Genomic DNA, 18,848 nt, shown 5'->3' with positions numbered 1-18,848 from the left:
GCACCCAATGAGGGAACATAAAATGGGGGGGGGGCACCCACTGGGGGGGCACTCAATGGGGGAAATACCAAGGGGGGGGTACCCAATGGAGGGAACATCCAAGGTTGGGGGGGGGGGGGGGGGGGGGGGGGCACAGGAAGGAGGAAGCAGCACCCCGTGCCAAAACCAGCCCTAAAAAAGCAGTTTATTGGTTAAAAAACAGGGAACAAGAAACTGGAGGCAAAGGGGAAGGGGGCGGGGGGGTCCCCAATTGCCCCCACAGCCCCTGGTGACCCCATGGGACCTCCCATGACCCCAAGAAGATCTCCTGGGACATCTCATGACCCCAAAAAGACGCCATGGGATCTCCAATGACCCCATGAAGATGCCATGGGACATCTCATGACCCCCAAAAAAATGCCATGGGACATCTTATGACCCCATGAAGACACCACAGGACATCCCCAATCGCCCCCAAACCCCCCAGCGATCCCATGGGACCTCCTCCGACCCCAAGAAGACGCCGTTGTGATGTCCCCACTCCCCCAGGAGCTCCCATGGCCCCTCCCCGTCGCCCCCTGAAGACCCCTCAAACCCTCCCGCTCCGTCCCCAGCCCCCCCCCAAGCCCCCAGGTCCTCCCCCCCCCCACTCAGACGAAGGTGATGCGGGTGCGGGCGGCGTTGACCTGCAGCACGTTGAGCTCCTCGTACTCGTCCAGCGCCTCCTGGACCTGCCCTGGGGTGAAGCCCTTGGCCAAGCACCGGGGCAAGGCCTCGGCCAGGCGCAGGCTGCGCCCCCCCGGCCCCGCCAGCTCCCGCAGCGCCGCGAAGATGGCGTCCGACGGGCGGGGGGGGCTGGGGAGGGGACAGGGGGGTCACCAACAGGGGTTACGGGACACCCCCAGGGGGGTGGCACCGCCCCAAGTATCTTGGGATGGGTTGAGGGTGGTGGCATCTCCCTAAAACCATCTTGGGGACATCCAGAGGGTGGTGGCACCTCCCCAACCATCTTGGGGACATCCTAAAGGTGGTGGCAGCTTCCCAAAGACATCCTGGGGACATCCCAATGGTGGTGGCACCTCCCTAAAACCATCTTGGGGACTTCCTGAGGGTCATGGGACCTCTCTAATCACATTGAGGACATCCTGAGCGTGGTGGCACCTCCCCAGCCATCTTGGGGACACCCCTCCCTGGGGATGGGGCCACCCCAATGGTGTCACCTCCCCACCCACCCTGGGGCCACGTTGGGTTGGGCTGACCCTGACACTGTCACCTCCTCCCTGTCCCCTCGGGGGCCATGAGGACAGGGACACCCCCAACCATATCCCCAACCCCCCCCCCCCCAAGACATCCCCAAGCCCTCCCCGTGTCCCCGCTCACCGGTCCTGCTGTCCCTTGTCCCCCTGCAGCGAGTCCTTGGACATCTCCATCAGCCTCATGGCCTCGTTGATGTCCTCCTTCTCCACCACGTCCACCAGCCGCAGCCGGGCCTGGGGGGACGCAGCGGGGGGGGGGGGGGGGGGGGGGGTGTCACCACCACCTCCACCCCACCACCCACCTTGACCACCCCAGATCCAACCTCCTACTGGGTCCTGCCCTGTTCCACCTCCTCCTGCCCCCTTCCATGACTCCAGTCTTCTCCTGCCCCCCCTCCACCTTCTCCTGCCCCCCCTCCTCATGGCCACGACTTCTCCTGCCCGCTCCTGCCTTGTTCCACCTTCTGCCCTCCTCCTCCATGACCCCAAGTCTTCTCCTACCCTCTTCCACCTTCTTCTGCCCGTTTTGCCCTTGACCTAAAGTCTCCTTCTGACCTTGACCCCAAGCCTTCTCCTCCCCCCTTCTCCCCTTGACCCCAAGCCTCCCCCCCCCTTGACCCCAAGCCTTCTCCTCCCCCCTTCTCCCCTTGACCCCAAGCCTTCTCCTCCCCCCTTCTCCCCTTGACCCCAAGCCTTCTCCCCATTATCCCCATGACCCCAAGCCTCCTCCCCAACCTCAAGTCTTCTCCCGCCCATTCTCCCCGTGACCCCAAGCCTTCTCCCCATAACCCCAAGCCTCCTCCCCGTTCTCCTCCGGCCTCAAATCTTCTCCCGCCCTTTCTCCCCATGACCCCCCGCCCCCTCCCCACGACCCCCCGCCACCCACCAGGGCGGTGGCGAGCCGCAGGATGCCCAGCAGGGTGCGGGCCGAGGTGTAGGTGCTGTCCTTGCTGGCCCAGGCCTCCTTGCGCATCTCCACGTAGGCGGCCGTGATGTAGTCGGCCAACGCCTCGGGCACCACCGGCTGCTTCCGCTTGCACGTGGCGATGTAGCGCCTGGGGACGGGCACGGTGGGGGCGGGCGGGGACACCGGAGGGGACGGGGGGGACGCCGGAGGGGACGCCGGAGGGGACGGGGGGGGTGGCACCAACCTCATCAGCTTCATGTCCAGCTGCTGGAAGGAGCAGGGCGGCTGGCGGCTGTGCTGGTGCACGTAGGTGATGTGCTGGGCCAGGCTGGGGTTGGGTGGGATCCGTCACCATTAGGATCCCCAAATCCATCCCCAAATCCATCCCCATTATGGTCCCCGTCACCCCCACGTCCCCAAATCCACCCCATTATGGTCCCAGTCATCCCAATGTCCCCAAATCCATCCCCATTATGGTCCTTGTCACCCCACATCCCCAAATCCATCCCCCTTATGGTCCCCGTCACCCCCACGTCCCCAAATCCACTCCATTATGGTCCCAGTCATCCCAATGTCCCCAAATCCATCCCCCTTATGGTCCCCGTCACCCCCACGTCCCCAAATCCAACCCATTATGGTCCCAGTCATCCAAATGTCCCCAAATTCATCCCCATTATGGTCCCCGTCACTCCCACATCCCCAAATCCATCCCCATTATGGTCCCTGTCACCCCCCTGTCCCCAAATCCACCCCATTATGGTCCCAGTCATCCAAATGTCCCCAAATCCATCCCCCTTATGGTCCCAGTCATCCAAATGTCCCCAAATCCATCCCCCTTATGGTCCCAGTCATCCAAATGTCCCCAAATCCATCCCCATTATGGTCCTTGTCACCCCACGTCCCAAATCCATCCCCCTTATGGTCCCAGTCATCCAAATGTCCCCAAATCCAACCCCATTATGGTCCCAGTCATCCAAATGTCCCCACCTCTGTCCCCACCATCATCCCCATTATGGTCCCCATCGTCCTCATCATGGTCCCCCTCATCCCCACGTCCCCACCTCTGTCCCCGCACCCCCCCTCACCGCAGGTCGTGGTCGCGGTCGGGGCGGTCGGGCAGCAGCCAGAGGAGGTCGAAGCGGGAGAGCAGCGCGGCCGGCAGGCGCAGGTTGTGCTCCAGGCTGCGTCGGGCGTCGTAGCGCCCATAGGCGGGGTTGGCGGCCGCCAGCACGGCGCAGCGGGCGTTGAGGGTGGCCAAAACGCCGGCCTTGGCGATGGAGACGCTCTGCTGCTCCAGCACCTCGTGGATGGCCGTGCGGTCGGCCTCTGACATCTTGTCGAACTCGTCGATGCAGCAGATGCCCTGGTCGGCCAACACCAAGGCGCCGCCCTCCAACGCCAGCTCGCCCGTCACCGGGTCCCGCAGCACCGCCGCCGTCAGCCCCGCGCCCGACGAGCCCCGGCCCGTGGTGTACTGGCCTTGGGGATGGACGCATGTGTGAGGTGGTGAGGTTGGGGAGGGTGAACAGGGCTCGCGGGTGGGGTTTTGGGGTGTCCCCAGGTCATCCCAGCTCTTTAAGGGGATGGGAGGCCGCTATAGGGCATGGGGAACCTCCAGGTTCTGCACTGGGGGCACCCGAGGGGGCTGGGAGAAGATTCAAAGGTCCCGCCCCACCCAACCCACCGCTACTCAACCCAACCCTACCCAACGCTACTCAACCCAACCCTACTCAACCCAGCCCTACCCAATGCTACTCAACACTACTCAACCCAACCCTACCCAACGCTACTCAACCCAACCCTACTCAACCCAGCCCTACCCAATGCTACTCAACCCTACTCAACCCTCCCCAGCCCTACTCAACTGTACTCAACCCTCCCCAGCCCTACTCAACTGTACTCAACCCTCCCCAATCAACTACTCTACTCTACTCAACCCTATCCAACCCTCCCCAACCCAACGGTGCGTGGCACTCACTGCGCGGCGCCAGGCGGTCGATGTAGGAGAGCAGCTGGGACTTGGCCACGCCGGGGTCTCCCATCAGGCAGATGTTGATGTTACCTGGGGGGGCGTCCCCAACATCTCAGAGTGGGGCTGGGGGGCGCCTGCGGGGTCCTGCTCCCGCCCCCATGGGGACGGGGACCCTCTGTACCCCAAAGCGCAATGCACGGATGTGGGGACACCACGGAACCTTCTGCACCCCCAAACCTTCCTATATGGACATGGGGACCCCTAGGGACTGCTCTGGATCCCCAAATCTCAACCCACGGAAATGGGGACCCCTGTGGACTCTTCTGCACCCCCAAAGCTTCCCACACGGCCATGGGATGCCCCCCCCGCCAAATCCCAACGTGAGGCCAAGGCGGCCCCGCGCCCTCACCCCGTATCCTCATGCCGTGGGGGCTGCGCTCCACGCCCCACCAGCTGCAGCAGCAGCGCCTTCTTCACGTCCTCGTGCCCGTAGATCTCAGGGGCGATGGAGGCTGCCAGCTTGTCATAGAAGTCCTCCTCTACGGGGAGGACACGGCGACGCCGTGGGGTGGTTGCGGGGCCCCACGACATGTCCCCGCGCCCCCACCTCCCCCAGGACCTCACCCGTGATTTGCCGCAGCTCCTCCTCCGTCAGCTCATCGGCCCCCGACACGTCCTCCTCGCTCTTGGTCATCTTCACGATGTGGTGGGCTTCCAGGTAGGTCTCGGAGAGGAGACCCTGCGGGGACAGGGCGTGTTGGGGACACCCATGGTATGTTCGGGACATTCCCAGTGTGTTGGGGACGTGTTTAGGACACCCGCGACTTGTTGGGGACGATCTCAACGCGTTAGGGAGACGTTGGGGATGCAAGTAGCACGTTCGGGACATCCTTGACTCATCAAGGAAGTTCCTGATGTGTTGGGGACACGTTGGGGACATGTTGGGGACACGTTGGGGACGCGCTGGGGACACATCAGGAACACTGACCTGCGTGAGCTGGCGGAAGCCGGTCCTGAGGAGCGGGAGGAAGACGCCGGTGACGGCCACGTGGTCCCCGGGCTGCGCCAGCCGCGTGTTCTCCCCTTGCACGGCCACGCTGATGGAGCGGGGGAGGTGGCCCACGGGCACCTGGTCGGTCTGCGGGGGGGGTGGGGGGGGGGACATCGGTGTCCCCAACGCGGTCCGGTCACCCCACCCCGCACGGAGCCCCCAAAACCTCCCCCCAGGGCCACCGATGCCCCCACAGCAGACCAGAGACGACGAACGTCGCCACCAGCGCCCTCAGAGGAGGATGACGGATGGGGGACACCAGGAGACGCCGTGGCCCCAGGCCAGGTGACAGGAGATGGGACCTTCTGGGGCGCCCCCCCCCCAACACCCCCCCCACACCCACGTGCTCCTGCAGCTTCATCTCCTGGAACTTGAGGAACTTGGAGCCGCGGCTCTGCAGGCAGAGGCGGCCGCCGGCGCGGTCGGTGCGGCACTCGTTGCTGGGGCACAGCAGCAGCGGCGTGAAGGTGGGGGCCTGCACCTGGGGGGACGGGGGTGGGGGGCGCAGGTTAGACACCGGCTGGGGGGTGGGGGCAACTGCGTCCGGTGGAAGGTGGCCGGGCCCGTGGGTTTGGGAGCTCCAAAGGTTCCTCCCCATCCAACCCAACCCCAACCCCCCCCTACTTAACCCAAAGCCCCCCTAAAGTCAACTCCAACGCCCCCACTCAACCCAACCCCCCCCCCGCTCAACCCCATGCCCCCCCAACCCCAACGCCTCAACTCAACCCAACGCCTCCCCACTCAACACAAACCTTGCTCTACTCAACCCAACCCCCCCACTCAACCCCACGTCCCCCCCACCCCAACGCCTCCCCCAACCCCAACCCCCTCTACTCAACCCAACGCCCCACCCACTCAACTCAACCCCCTCTACTCAACCCAATGCCCCCTACTCAACCCAAAACCCCCTCTCTACTCAACCCCACCCCCAAACCCCCTCTACTCAACCCAACGCCCCCCCTCACCCAATGCCCCCCCACTCAACCCCAATGCCCCCCCAACCCCCTCTACTCAACCCAATGCCCCCCAACCCTAAGCCCCCCTACTCAACCCCAACCCCCTCCACTCAACCCAACGCCCCACTCAACCCCAAGCCCCCACTCAACCCCAAGCCCCCCCACTCAACCCCAAGCCCCCCACTCAACCCCAAGCCCCCACTCAACCCCAAGCCCCCCCACTCAACCCCAAGCCCCCCCACTCAACCCCAAGCCCAAGCCCCCACTCAACCCCAAGCCCAAGCCCCCCCACTCAACCCCAAGCCCAAGCCCCCACTCAACCCCAAGCCCAAGCCCCCCACTCAACCCCAAGCCCAAGCCCCCCACTCAACCCCAAGCCCAAGCCCCCTACTCAACCCCAAGCCCAAGCCCCCTACTCAACCCCAAGCCCAAGCCCCCTACTCAACCCCAAGCCCCCTCCTACCCAACCCAAACCCCGCTCAACTCAACTCCAACCCAACCCAAACCCCCCCAAACACCCCTCGGCACCCCCCCCACCCCCCTTCCCCTGGCGCCCCCCCCCCCCGTACGGGCTGGTAGGTCTCGGCGCCGCACTGGTCGCAGCTGTAGGTGGCCACCACCATCATGGGCTTGACCTCGGTGACGCGGGTGACGATGCCGCGCACGGTCACCAGCTTCCCGATGCAGTCGGCGCGGACGTCGCGGATGACGCGGGCTTTGGCGGCCGACGGGGCGGTGAAGTAGAGCTCGCTGGGGGCAAGGGGGGGCGCAACGGGGTCGGGGGGCCCGGCAGGGTCACGGGGACTTGGGGGGCATGTGGGGATGGGAATGGGTGGAGATGGGGAATTGGGGTCACACGGGGATTAAAATGGGGGAGACGGGAATTGGGGGGCACACAGGAATGGAAATGGGGGGCAACAGGGACTTGGGGGGCACATGGGGATGGGAATTGGGGGGCGGGGTACGGGGAATTGGGGGGCATAAGGGGATGGGAATGGGTGGAGATGGGGAATTGGGGTCACACGGGGATTAAAACGGGGAGACGGGAATTGGGAGAGCTACAGGGATAAAAGTGGGGGAAATAGGGACTCGGGGGGCACACGGGGATGGAAATGGGGGAAACGGACTGGGGGGGCACGTGGGGATTAAAATGGGGGAAAACAAGGAATTGGGGGGCTACAGGAAATTGGGGGGCATGTGAGGATGGGAATGGGGGAAACAGGCACTTGGGGGGTACATGGGGATGCAAATGGGGGGGCGACAGGGAATTGGGGGGCACACGGGGATGGAAATGGGGGGAAACAGGGACTTGGGGGGCACATGGGGATGAAAATGGGGGGCGACAGGGAATTGGGGGGCATGTGGGGATGGGAATGGGGGAAATAGGGACTTGGGGGGCACATGGGGATGAAAATGGGGGAAAACAAGGAACTGGGGGGGCTACAGGAAATTGGGGGGCACGTGGGGATGAGAATGAGGGAAACAGGGACTTGGGGGGTACATGGCGATGAAAATGGGGCGGTGAAAGGGACTTGGGGGGCGACAGGGACTTGGGGGGCACATGGTGATGGAAATTGGGGGGCTACAGGAAATTGGGGGGCACGTGGGGATGGGAATGGGGGGAATGCAAGGACTTGGGGGGCAGAGGGAATTGGGGGGCACACGGGGATGAAAATGGGGGCGGCACAGGGAACTGGGGGGAATTTGGGGGGCACACAGGGATGAAAATGGGGGGAGCGGACAAGGAATTGGGGGTGAAGGGGGAACTGGGGGGCCTCTTGTGGGGCTCTGCAGGCAGGCGGGGGTCGCAGCGAAGCCCCCCCCACCCCCTTTTTGTTTTGTGCCCCCTGCCCCCCCCCCCCCCCCCCCCCAGTGACTCACAAGCGGCGCAGCAGCTCGGGGGGTAGCTGTTGTGGGGGCTGCGGGCGCCCCCCTCGCGCCCCCGCTGCTCCAGCAGCAGCCGGTGCTCGATGTAAACGTCCAGCGCGTCCTTGGGGGGCACCTGGGGGGGGGGGAAATGGGGTGAAAAAGGGGGAGATTGGGTCAGAGGAGGGGGAATAGGATCCGGGGGGCAATTTGGGGTTGGGGGGGCCTGACTGGGGGCTGGGGGGCCTGATTTGGGGTTGGGGGCTGGTTTGGTACCAGCACCTCGTGGGGGAAAATGGGGGGCATGTGGTGAAATATTGAAGGGGAAATGGGGTGAAATAGGGGGAAATAGGGTCTGAGAATAGGAAATAGGATCTGGGGGAGTCTGATTTGGGTCGGGGGGGGTCCAATTGGGTTCGGGGGGGGGTCTGATTTGGGGTCTGACCCCTACCTGGTGGTGCCAATAGAATAGCAAGAGTTTGGGCGGAGGGGGAGGGGTGAAATAGGGGAGGAAAAATTGGGTGAAATAGAGGGAAATAGGGTCTGAGAATGGGAAATAGGGTCCGGGGGGCCAATTCGGATCTGGGGGGGGGTCTGATTTGGATCTGGGGTCAGACCCACCTGCCCGTGCCGGTAGAGGGGCAGCAGCTCGTGGGGCAAATTGGGGGGTGCGTGGTGAAAGAGCGGAGGGGAAATGGGGTGAAATAGGGGGAAATAGGGTCTGAGAATGGGGAATAGGATCTGGGGGCCCGATTGGGGTCTGACCCCCACCTGATGGTAGTAATAGTGGCAAAAGCTTGTGGGGGGCGTGTGGTGAAATAGAGGAGGGAAAATGGGGTGAGATAGGGGGAAATAGGGTCTGAGGACGGGGAATAGGACCTGGGGTGGCCTGATTTGGGTCTGGGGGTCCGATTGGGTTCGGGGGGGGTCAGCCCCACCTGCCCATGCCGGTAGAGGGGCAGCAGCTCATGCACGGCGTCGGCGAAGAGGCGCCGGTAGCGGACGGCGTTGTCGCAGGCGGCTTCGGCCAGCGCCGGCTCCTCCTCGGCCACCTCGTCCAGCGCCACCCGCAGCACCCGCTGCTGCCGCTGCGCCAGCGCCGCCTGGAGGGGGGGCAAAAAAACGGGGGGGGGGGGCATGAGGGGGGGGGCAGGGAGGTGGAGGGGGTGGGCAGGGGGAGGGAGGGGGTTGAGGGGGGGAATGGGGGGGGGGGGTGAGGGAGGGGGGTGGGGGGGTGTAAAGGGGTGGGGGGTGTAAAGGGGGGGTAAAAGGTGGGGGGGGGCACGAGGGGGGGTGAGGGGGATAACGGGGGGACACAAGGGGGAACAGGGAGGTGGGGAAGGGGGAGGAGGAAAGGAGGGGGTGTAAAGGGGTGGGGGGGTGTAAGGGTGGGATAAAGGGTGAGGGGGGCACGAAGGGGGGCACAAGGGGGGGTGAGGGGGGACAAGGGGGGGCACAAGGGGGGATATGGGGTGAGGGAGGGGCAAAAGAGGGGGGTAAGGGGCGGGGGGCACAAAAGTGGGGGGCATAAAGGGAGGGGATAAGGGGGGCACGAGGGGGGTGAAGGGGGATAAGGGGGGGCAAAAGGGGAGGGGCAAAGGAGGGGGGCACAAAGGGGGGGCAAAAGAGGGGGGTGAGGGGCATAAGGGGGGCACAAAGGGGGAGAATATGGGGTGGGGGCAAAAGAGGGGGGTAAGGGGAAAGGGGGGGCACAAGGGGTGGGGGGGCATTAAGGGGGGTATAAGGAGTAGGGGGACAAGGATAAGGGGGAGTCCCCAAAAATCAGGGGGGGCAGGATAAGAGGTGGGGGGGAAGGGACACAAAGGGGGGCAAAGAGAAAGGGAAAGAATGGGGGGGGCAAAACATTGGTGGGGGAGGAATAGGGGGTCCCAAAAATTGGTGGGGGGAGAATGGGAGGGGTAGAGGGAGGGATATGGGGTGACGGGGGGAATAAAGGGAGGGGAATAAAAGGGGGAGGCACAAAGGGCAGGGATAAGGTGTGGGGGGGGGGGGGGGGGGGCCAAGAGGGTCCCGGGGGGAAGAAACGGGAGAGGGGAACCGGGGGGGGGGGGGGGGGTGTCCCGGAGCAGGAGGGGGGAACCGGGGGAGGGTCACAGATCCCTTGGGGGGGGTGGGTCCCGGGGGTGGGGGAAGCTCCCGAGGGGGAAACCAGGGAGGGGGTCCCAGATCCCTGGGGGGGATCGTGGGTCCCGGGGGTCCCGGGGGGTCGCGCCCCTCACCAGCTGCTCGCGGTACGGGAACTCCTTGCCGCCATCCCCCTCCCGGTAGAAATCCTGCAGGAAGCGCTTCGCCTTCTCTGGGGGGGACACACCAGGACCGGGGGGGGGTCACTCGGTGCCCCCCCCCCACCCCCCGGTGTCCCCCCCCCTCCCTGTCCCCGAGGCCCCCCCCGCACCCTTCTCGGCCTCGTAGTCCCTCGGCGCCATGCTGGTGCCTCGCTTCCGGGTTCTCTTCCGGGTTCTGGTACCGGGTTCGGGTCCCGCTTCCGGTTCGGCTACGGGGGCCCGCAGGGGTCAACCCGAACCCCCTACCCCGGACCCGGCTCGGAAAGTGGCGCGAAAATCCCGCCCCACGTGACCGTCGCGCAGCCAATCGCGCGCCCGGCCCGCGCCCCGCCTTTCCGGCCGCGCCGTCACGTGACCGCAATCCTCCTCCTCCTCCTCCTCCTCCCCCTCCCCGGCGGGGCGCAGGTTTCGGGGGCGCCTTGGCCCCGCCCCCTCTTAAAGGGGCCGCGCGGCCTGGGGACATGGGGGGGGGCAAAATTTGGGGGGGATTTTTGGGGGGGGGGGCCGGGGTCGGGGAGGGCTCAAAGGGGCCGGAGGGGGGCACAAAGGGCTGGGGAGGGGGAAGGGGCGGGAGAAATGGGGGATAAAGGGGGTTTTATGGGGTCTGGGGGGCAAAATGGGGGGAAAAAGGGGGGTTTATGGGGTGGGGGGGGGCATTAGGGTTTTTTTGGGGGGGGGGTATTAGGGGTTTTTTTGGGGAGGGGACCCTCACGGACCCCTCCCATTGCCCCCCCAGCCGGGCGATGCTGTCGCAGGTCTTCATCCTGTCCTCCAAGGGCGACCCGCTGGTGCTCAAGGACTGTATCCTGCCCCCCCCCTTAGTTAATTAATTAATTAATTAATCCATTCCTTAATTAATTCTCCTTGACCCTAAACCCCCCCCTCCCCCGACCCCAAATAGTCCGGGGGGACGCCTGCGGGGATGTCACCGACGCCTTCTACCGGGGGGTCACCTCCCTGCGGGGGGACCAGGCCCCCGTCTTCATGGTGAGGGGGGCACCCATGGGGGGTTTGGGGACACCCTATGGGGTCTGGGGGCACCCTAAGGGGGTTTGGGGACACTCTACAGGGTTTGGGGATACCTTATGGGGGTTTGGGGGCACCCTAAGGAGGTTTGGGGGCACCCTATGGGGTTTGGGAACACCCTACTGGAGTCTGGGGAGACACTGGGGGGGGGGGGGACGGACACCCTATGGGGTTTTGGGGGACCCTGGGGACACCCTAGGGGGGTTGGGGACACCCTGGGGACATTGGGTACACCCTATGGGGGTTTGGGGGCACCCTGGGGGTACCCTGGGGACATTGGGACCACCCTATGGGGGGTTTGGGGCCACCCTACAGGGAAATGGGGACACTCTGGGGACATTGGGGACACCCTATGGGGGTTTGGGGGCACCCTGGGGACCCTAGGGACACCCTATAGGGGGACTGGGGGCACCCTGGGGACATTGGGGACACCCTAGGGGGACAGTGGGACCACCCTACAGGGGCTTGGGGGCACCCTATGGGGGTTTGGGGACACCCTGGGGACACCCTACAGGGGTTTGGGGACTCCCTACGGGGGTTTGGGGACACCCTGGGGATACTGGGGGGCACCCTGTGGGGTTTGGGGGCACCCTATGGGGTTTGGGGGCACCCTGTGGGGTTCGGGGTCACCCTTTGGGGTTGAGGGTCGGGGGGGCCGTTGGGGACCCGCGGGTGTCCCCGTCCCCGTCGCCAGGCGCGCGAGGGGTGGCACTTCGTGCACGTGCGCCACGGGGGCTCTACGTGGGGGCCACCGCCCGGCCCGGGGCGTCCCCGTTCACCCTGGTGGAGTTCCTCAACCGGTACGGGGGGGACGGGGGGGGGACAGGGGGACGGGGGGGACATGGGGACATGGGGACATGGGGGGGACAGGGGGACGGGGGGGACATGGGGACATGGGGGGGACAGGGGGACGGGGGGGGACATGGTGGGGACAGGGGGGACAAGGGGGACATGGGGACATGGGGGGGACGGGGGGGGACAAGGGGGACGGGGGGGACATGGGGGGGCATGGGGGGGATGTGGGGGGGACAGGGGGACATGGGGACATGGGGGGGACAGGCGGGGCGGGGGGGACATGGGGGGGACAGGGGGACGGGGGAGACAGAGGGGACACGGGGACGCGTGGACACGGGGACGCAGGGACACGGGGACGCGGGGACGTGGGGACACGGGGACACGGGGCCGTGGGGACGCGTGCCCTGTGCCCAGGCTGGTGACGCTGCTGCGGGAGCACTGCGGGACCCTGACGGAGAGGAGCCTGGGGCTGAACCTGGGGCTGGTGTACGAGCTGCTGGACGAGATGGTGGTGGGCTATGGGGTTATGGGGTCAGGGTATGGGGTTATGGGGTCAGGGTATGGGGTTATGGGGTCACGGGGCTGGTGTACGAGCTGCTGGACGAGATGGTGGTGGGCTATGGGGTCGGGGTTGGGTTATGGGGTGGGGACATCATTATGGGGCTGGGGACATGGCTGTGGGGTCGGGACGTGGCTGTGGGATGGGGACATGGTTATGGGACTGGGACATCGTTATGGGGTCGGGGACATTTCTATAGGGTCGGGACGTTTCTATGGGATTGGGCACATTTCTATGGCTCCGGGGACGTTTCTATGGGGTCGGGGACATCTCCAGGGGTGTCCCCGTGCGGTGGGCCCGGGGCCGGCCCCCACCCCATAATTCCCCCCCCGAAACCCCCCCAGGACTTCGGCTACGTGCAGAGCACGGCCCCCGAGGTGCTGCGCAGCCTGACGCAGGGCGAGCCCGCGGCCCCCGGCCCTTCAGCCTGCTCGACCTGGGCTCCGTGGGGCTGGTGGGACCCCAACCCCCCCCCGTGTCCCCAAACACCCCCCCCCCACAATGTCCCCAACCCCTCCCAATGTCCCCAACCCCCCCAGTGACCCCAAATCCCCCCCATGGCAGCCCCCCACCCCCCAATGTCCCCCCGGTGTCCCCGAAACCCCCATGGTGCGTGGCCCCCCCCAAAATGTCACCATAGTGTCCCCAAGCCCCCCCTCACATTGTCCCCACCCCCCCCAGTGTCCCCAACCCCCCCCCATGGTGTCACTTCAGTGTCCCCAACCTCCCCACAATGTCCCCAACCCCCCCATACCTTGCCCCCAACCCCCCTAAGATGTCCCCCCGATGTCCCCAACCCCCCCCGGTGTCCCCACCCCCCCCCCACCTTGCCCCCAATCCCCCCCTTGATGTCCCCACAGTGTCCCCAACCTCCCCCCGGTGTCCCCAACCCCCCCCCCACAATGTCCCCAACCCCCCCACGATGTCACTTTGGTGTCCCCGATCCCCCCCCACATGTCCCCAACCCCCCCCCCCCCCATACCTTGCCCCCAACCCCCCCCAGTGTCCCCATGGTGTCCCCAACCCCCCCCCCCCACATTGTCCCCTACCCCCACGGTGTCACCAACACCCCCCATGGTGTCACTTTGGTGTCCCAACCCCTCCCACGATGTCCCCACGGTGTCCCCAACCCCCCCCACGATGTCCCCCGGATGTCCCCCCAATGTCCCCAACCCCCCGTGCCCCCCCCCCCCCCAAAATGTCCCCGCAGTTCGGCGCCGAGACGCAGCAGAGCCGCGTGGCCCCCAGCACGGCCCCCAACCGCCCGGTGCTGCCCCCGCGGGGGGAGCAGGTAGGGGACGGCCCCCCCCCCCCCCAAAAAAAAATTTGTCCCCTGGGGGGGGGTCCCCTGGGTGTCACCCCCCCCCGTGACCCCCCTTGGTGGCGCAGGGGGGCGCAGCGAGCTCTTCGTGGACGTGGTAGAGCGGCTGACGGTCGTCATCGCCGCCAACGTAAGTGGGGGGGGGGGGGACACAAAGGGGGGGGGGGACAGGGACGGGGACACTCCCCCCCCGGTGCCACCCCCGTGTCCCCAGCCACCACCCCCCCATAGCCCCACGGGGTCCCCGGTGTCCCCAAGTGTCCCCAAGGCTCCTGGTGGCCCCCACGGGACCCTCGGTGTCCCCTCAGTGTCCCCTTGACGTCCCTTGGGATTTGGGTGCCCCCCCCCATGAGACCCCCCCCAAGTGTCCCCATGTCCCCTCGGTGTCCCTTGGGATTCGGGTGGCCCCAAAGGGACCCTCGGTGTCCCCCTTGGTGTCCCCAAGGGGTCTGGTGGCACCCATGGGACCCCCGATGTCCCCAATCTCCCCCGAGCCCCCCCGGTGTCCCCATGTCCCTCTGGGACCCCCCCCCAGTGTCCCCATGTCCCCTTCACGTCCCTTGGGATTCGGGTGGCCCCCCTGGGACCCCCCCCCCCCAGTGTCCCCAAGCCCCCCGAGCCCCCCGGTGTCCCCAGCCCCCCCGGTGTCCCCGTGTCCCCTCGGGGACCCCCCGCCTTGTCCCCAACCCAGGGCACCCCCTGAAGGTGGACGTCCAGGGCGAGATCCGCCTCAAGAGCTTCCTGCCCGGCGCCTGCGGTGAGGGGGGCTTTTTTTTGGGGGGCGGCCACAATTTGGGGACACCGGGGGGGTGGTGACAGCAGCTCCCCCCCCCCTGCAGAGCTGCGCCTGGGGCTGACGGAGGAGCTGAGCCTGGGCACGGACGAGCAGCGGGGTGAGACCCCCCCAAGTGACCCCCCCCAGCCCCCCAAGTTCCCCCCAGCCCCCTAACCCCCCCCATCCCCCTAAACGCCCCCCAAGTCCCCCCCAACCCCTAAATGCCCCCAACCCCTAAATGCCTCCAACCCCTAAATGCCCCCAACCCCTAAATGCCTCCCAATTCCCCCCAGCCCTAAATGCCCCCAACCTCCCAACCCCCCACCAAATCCCCCCAGCCCCCCAAGTGCCCCCACCCCCTAACCCCCCCCGTGCCCCCCCCCCAGGTTACGGCCGCCTGCCCCTGGCCTCGTGCTCCTTCCACAGCTCCGTGGACCTGGAGGAGTTCGAGCGTGGCCGCGTCCTGAAGGTGACCCCGGGCCCCGGCGAGGTGGGGACATTGGGGACACCGCGGGGGGTGACACGGGGGGGGGCGACCCCTCCTCTGAGCCGTGTCCCCCCCCCAGGTGACCCTCATGCGGTACCAGCTGGCCGAGGACGTCCCTGTGCCCCTGCCCTTCCGCCTGGGGGCCAGCGTGGAGTGGGAGCCGACGGGGAGGTGACACGGGGGGGACGGACGGGGGGACACGTCCCCAAATGTCCCCAAGATGTCCCCAGTTAGGGTGACCCCATCCCCCGTGTCCCCAAAATGTCCCCAGTTGAGGTGACCCCATCCCCACAGTGTCCCCAAGATGTCCCCAATTAGGGTGACCCCATCCCCGTGTCCCCATGATGGCCCCAATCGGGGTGACCCCATTCCCACAATGTCCCCACGGTGTCCCCAAAATGTCCCCAGTTGAGGTGACCCCGTCCCCACAATGTCCCCAAGATGTCCCCAGTTAGGGTGACCTCGTGTCCCCATAATGTCCCCAAGATGTCCCCAATTGGGGTGACCCCATGTCCCCACAATGTCCCCAAGATGTCCCCAGTTGGGGTGACCCCATCCCCGTGTCCCCATGATGGCCCCAATCGGGGTGACCCCATTCCCACAATGTCCCCACGGTGTCCCCAAAATGTCCCCAGTTGGGGTGACCCCATCCCCAGAGTGTCCCCAAGATGTCCCCAATTGGGGTGACCCCATGTCCCCACAATGTCCCCAAGATGTCCCCAATTGGGGTGACCTCGTGTCCCCATAATGTCCCCAAGATGTCCCCAATTGGGGTGACCCCATCCCCAAAATGTCCCCAAGATGTCCCCAGTTGAGGTGACCCCATCCCCAGAGTGTCCCCAAGATGTCCCCAGTTAGGGTGACCCCATGTCCCCACAATGTCCCCAAGATGTCCCCAATTGGGGTGACCTCGTGTCCCCATAATGTCCCCAAGATGTCCCCAATTGGGGTGACCCCATCCCCATAATGTCCCCAAGATGTCCCCAGTTGAGGTGACCCCATCCCCAGAGTGTCCCCAAAATGTCCCCAATTGGGGTGACCCCATGTCCCCACAATGTCCCCAAGATGTCCCCAGTTGGGGTGACCCCATCCCCGTGTCCCCATGATGGCCCCAATCGGGGTGACCCCATTCCCACAATGTCCCCACGGTGTCCCCAAAACGTCCCCAGTTGAGGTGACCCCGTCCTCACAATGTCCCCAAAATGTCCCCAATTAGGGTGACCCCATCCCCAAGCCCCCAGTTGGGGTCACCCCGTCCCCAAAATGTCCCCAAGATGTCCCCAAGATGTCCCCAAAGTGTCCCCAGTACTGGGTGGCCCCAACCCCGCGATGTCCCCACGATGTCCCCACGGTGTCCCCGTGTCCCCGCAGGCTCCGGATCCACCTGAAGCTGCGCTGCGACCTCCCCCCAAGAAGTGGGTGACACGGGGGGGGACACACCGGAGGGGGACACAACGTGGGGGGTGACACCATGGGGAGGTGGCACTGGGGGGGACATAGGGGGGTGACACTTGAGGTGGGGTGACATTGGGGGGGGGATACCTGGGGGGGGGGTGACAATATGGGGGGGGGACAATATGGGGGGGAGGTGACATGGGGGGAACAATGGGGGGGGGGACACTTGAGAGGAGTCACATTGGGGGGTGACACCTGGGGGGAGGTGACATGGGGGTGGTGACATGCGGGGGGGTGACCGTGTCTGTCCCCCCCGTCCCCCCCCCCCCCCCAGCTACGCCATCAACGTCCGCCTGCAGCTGCCGGTGCCCAAGGGGGCGAGCAGGTGGGTGCGGGGGGGGCATTAAAATGGGGGTGGGGACATTTTTTTGTGTCCCCCCCCCCCCAAAAAATTGTGTACCCCCCCCCCCCCCCCCCAGCCTGGCGCAGGAGCTGAGCAGCCCCGAGCAGACGGCGGAGCTGGAGGGGGGGGCGCTGCCTGCGCTGGGACGTCCCCCGCTGCCAGGGGGGTCACAGCTCGGGGCCGTCTTCAAGGTGACCCCCGGGGGGGGCACAAAAATGGGGGGGGGGGCAAAGGGGAGGGGAGGGGGAGGAAAAAATGGGGGGGGGGAAGGGGAGGGGGAGGGAAGGAGGGGGAAGGGGGAGGAAAGGGGGGTGGCTGAGGGTTGGGGGGTTGGGGGGATTTGGGGGGTTTTGGGGGGCTCTGGAGGTTTGGGGACAAATGGGGACAAGTGGGGACAGGTCCCCTGGGGGGGGGGCTGGGGGTAAATGGGGCTGGGGCACTTTTTTTTGGGGGGGGGGGGTTGGAGGGGTTTGACGCCCTTTTTGGGGTGGTCCTGGGGGTTGGGGACGGGGGGCAGCGTCACCCTGTGTGTCCCCATGTCCCTGTGTGTCCCCCTGTCCCGTGTCCCCAAATGTCCCCAAGTGTCCCCAAACATTCCCAACCCCCTGACGCCCCCCCCCCCCCCCGAACTGGTGGTCCCGGGGGGGGGTTCCTGTGTCCCCAAATGTCCCAACATCCCTCCATGTCTCTGTGTGTCCCCCCATGTCCCAATGTCCCCAAATGTCCCCAACCGTCCCCAACCCCCTGACACTGCCCCCCCCCCCTGCAGCTGGGGGTCCTGGGGAGGGGGTGGTCCCCGTGTCCCCCCCTATGTCCCCGTATATCCCCATGTGTCCCCCTATGTCCCTGTGCCCCCCATCCCCATATGTCCCCTTATCCCCTTATGTCCCTAAATGTCCCCAAGTGTCCCCAAACGTCCCCAACCCCTTAACGGTGTGCCCCCCCCCACAGCTGGGGGGCCTTGGGGGGGGGGGGGTGTCCCTGCATCCCCGTGTCATTGTGTGTCCCCATGTCCCTGCGTGTCCCCAAATGTCCCCATATCCCCGTGTCCCCAAATGTCCCCAAGTGTCCCCAACCCCTTAACGGTGTGCCCACCCCCCAGCTGGGGGTCCTGGGGGGTCCCTGCGTCCCCCCGTGTTGTTGTGTGTCCCCATGTCCCTGCGTGTCCCCAGATGTCTCCATATCCCCGTGTCCCCAAATGTCCCCAAGTGTCCCCAAATGTCCCCAACCCCTTAATGGTGTGCCCCCCCCCGCAGCTGGGGGTCCCGGGGGGCGCCGGGCGGCGCTGCCGGTGCTGGGCCCCGCGGCGCTGAGCTTCGAGGTGCCGGCGCTGACGTGCTCGGGGCTGCGGCTGCGCTGCCTGCGCCTGCACGGCCCCCCCGCGGCCCCCGGGCCCCCCCCAGCGCTGGGTGCGGCACCTGACCCACAGCGACTCCTACGTCCTGCGCCTCTGAGCCGGGGGGGGGACACGGGGGGACAGGGGGACAGCGGGACGGGGACGTCGGGACGGGGACGTCGGGATGGGGACACTGGGACAAGGACATTGGGATGGGGACATTGGGACGAGGACATCGGGATGGGGACATCGGGATGGGGGCGTTGGGACCAGGACATTGGGATGGGGACATCAGGATGGGGACATCGGGATGAGGACATCGGGATGAGGACACTGGGACGGGGACACTGGGACAAGGACATCAGGGTGGGGGCGTCGGGACAAGATTGGGATGGGGGCATCGGAATGGGGACATCGGGACGGGGACATTGGGACGGGGACACTGGGACAAGGACATC

General features: G+C 66.2%; 2 protein-coding genes across 2 annotated transcripts; one reads left to right on the top strand and one right to left on the bottom strand.

Annotated features, from left to right (window-relative positions):
* Nucleotides 1-166: 166 nt before the first annotated feature.
* MCM7 (minichromosome maintenance complex component 7) lies at nt 167-10,596 on the bottom strand. Its single transcript, XM_066985165.1, is given in 17 exon segments — nt 167-834; nt 1,360-1,469; nt 2,122-2,290; nt 2,387-2,470; nt 3,228-3,621; nt 4,121-4,204; nt 4,524-4,561; nt 4,563-4,653; nt 4,739-4,853; nt 5,103-5,252; nt 5,509-5,646; nt 6,691-6,871; nt 8,003-8,021; nt 8,024-8,123; nt 8,926-9,090; nt 10,228-10,304; nt 10,404-10,596. Coding segments are annotated over 17 exon segments (2,151 nt in total). The 5' UTR covers nt 10,435-10,596; the 3' UTR covers nt 167-629.
* Nucleotides 10,561-18,646, top strand: AP4M1 (adaptor related protein complex 4 subunit mu 1). The gene is given in 20 exon segments (XM_066985202.1): nt 10,561-10,698; nt 11,030-11,094; nt 11,195-11,280; nt 12,014-12,053; nt 12,056-12,119; nt 12,529-12,625; nt 13,018-13,084; nt 13,087-13,127; nt 13,884-13,974; nt 14,063-14,128; nt 14,686-14,751; nt 14,834-14,887; nt 15,156-15,259; nt 15,336-15,427; nt 16,628-16,675; nt 16,986-17,036; nt 17,131-17,175; nt 17,177-17,236; nt 18,264-18,437; nt 18,439-18,646. Coding segments are annotated over 19 exon segments (1,374 nt in total). The 5' UTR covers nt 10,561-10,698; nt 11,030-11,036; the 3' UTR covers nt 18,509-18,646.
* Nucleotides 18,647-18,848: the final 202 nt, after the last annotated feature.

The sequence above is a fragment of the Anser cygnoides genome, chromosome 31 (assembly GCF_040182565.1).
Source record: "Anser cygnoides isolate HZ-2024a breed goose chromosome 31, Taihu_goose_T2T_genome, whole genome shotgun sequence".
NCBI classification, from domain to species: domain Eukaryota; kingdom Metazoa; phylum Chordata; class Aves; order Anseriformes; family Anatidae; genus Anser; species Anser cygnoides.
Note: the sequence above shows the minus strand (reverse complement) of the source record. Positions and strands in the feature narration are given on the sequence as shown.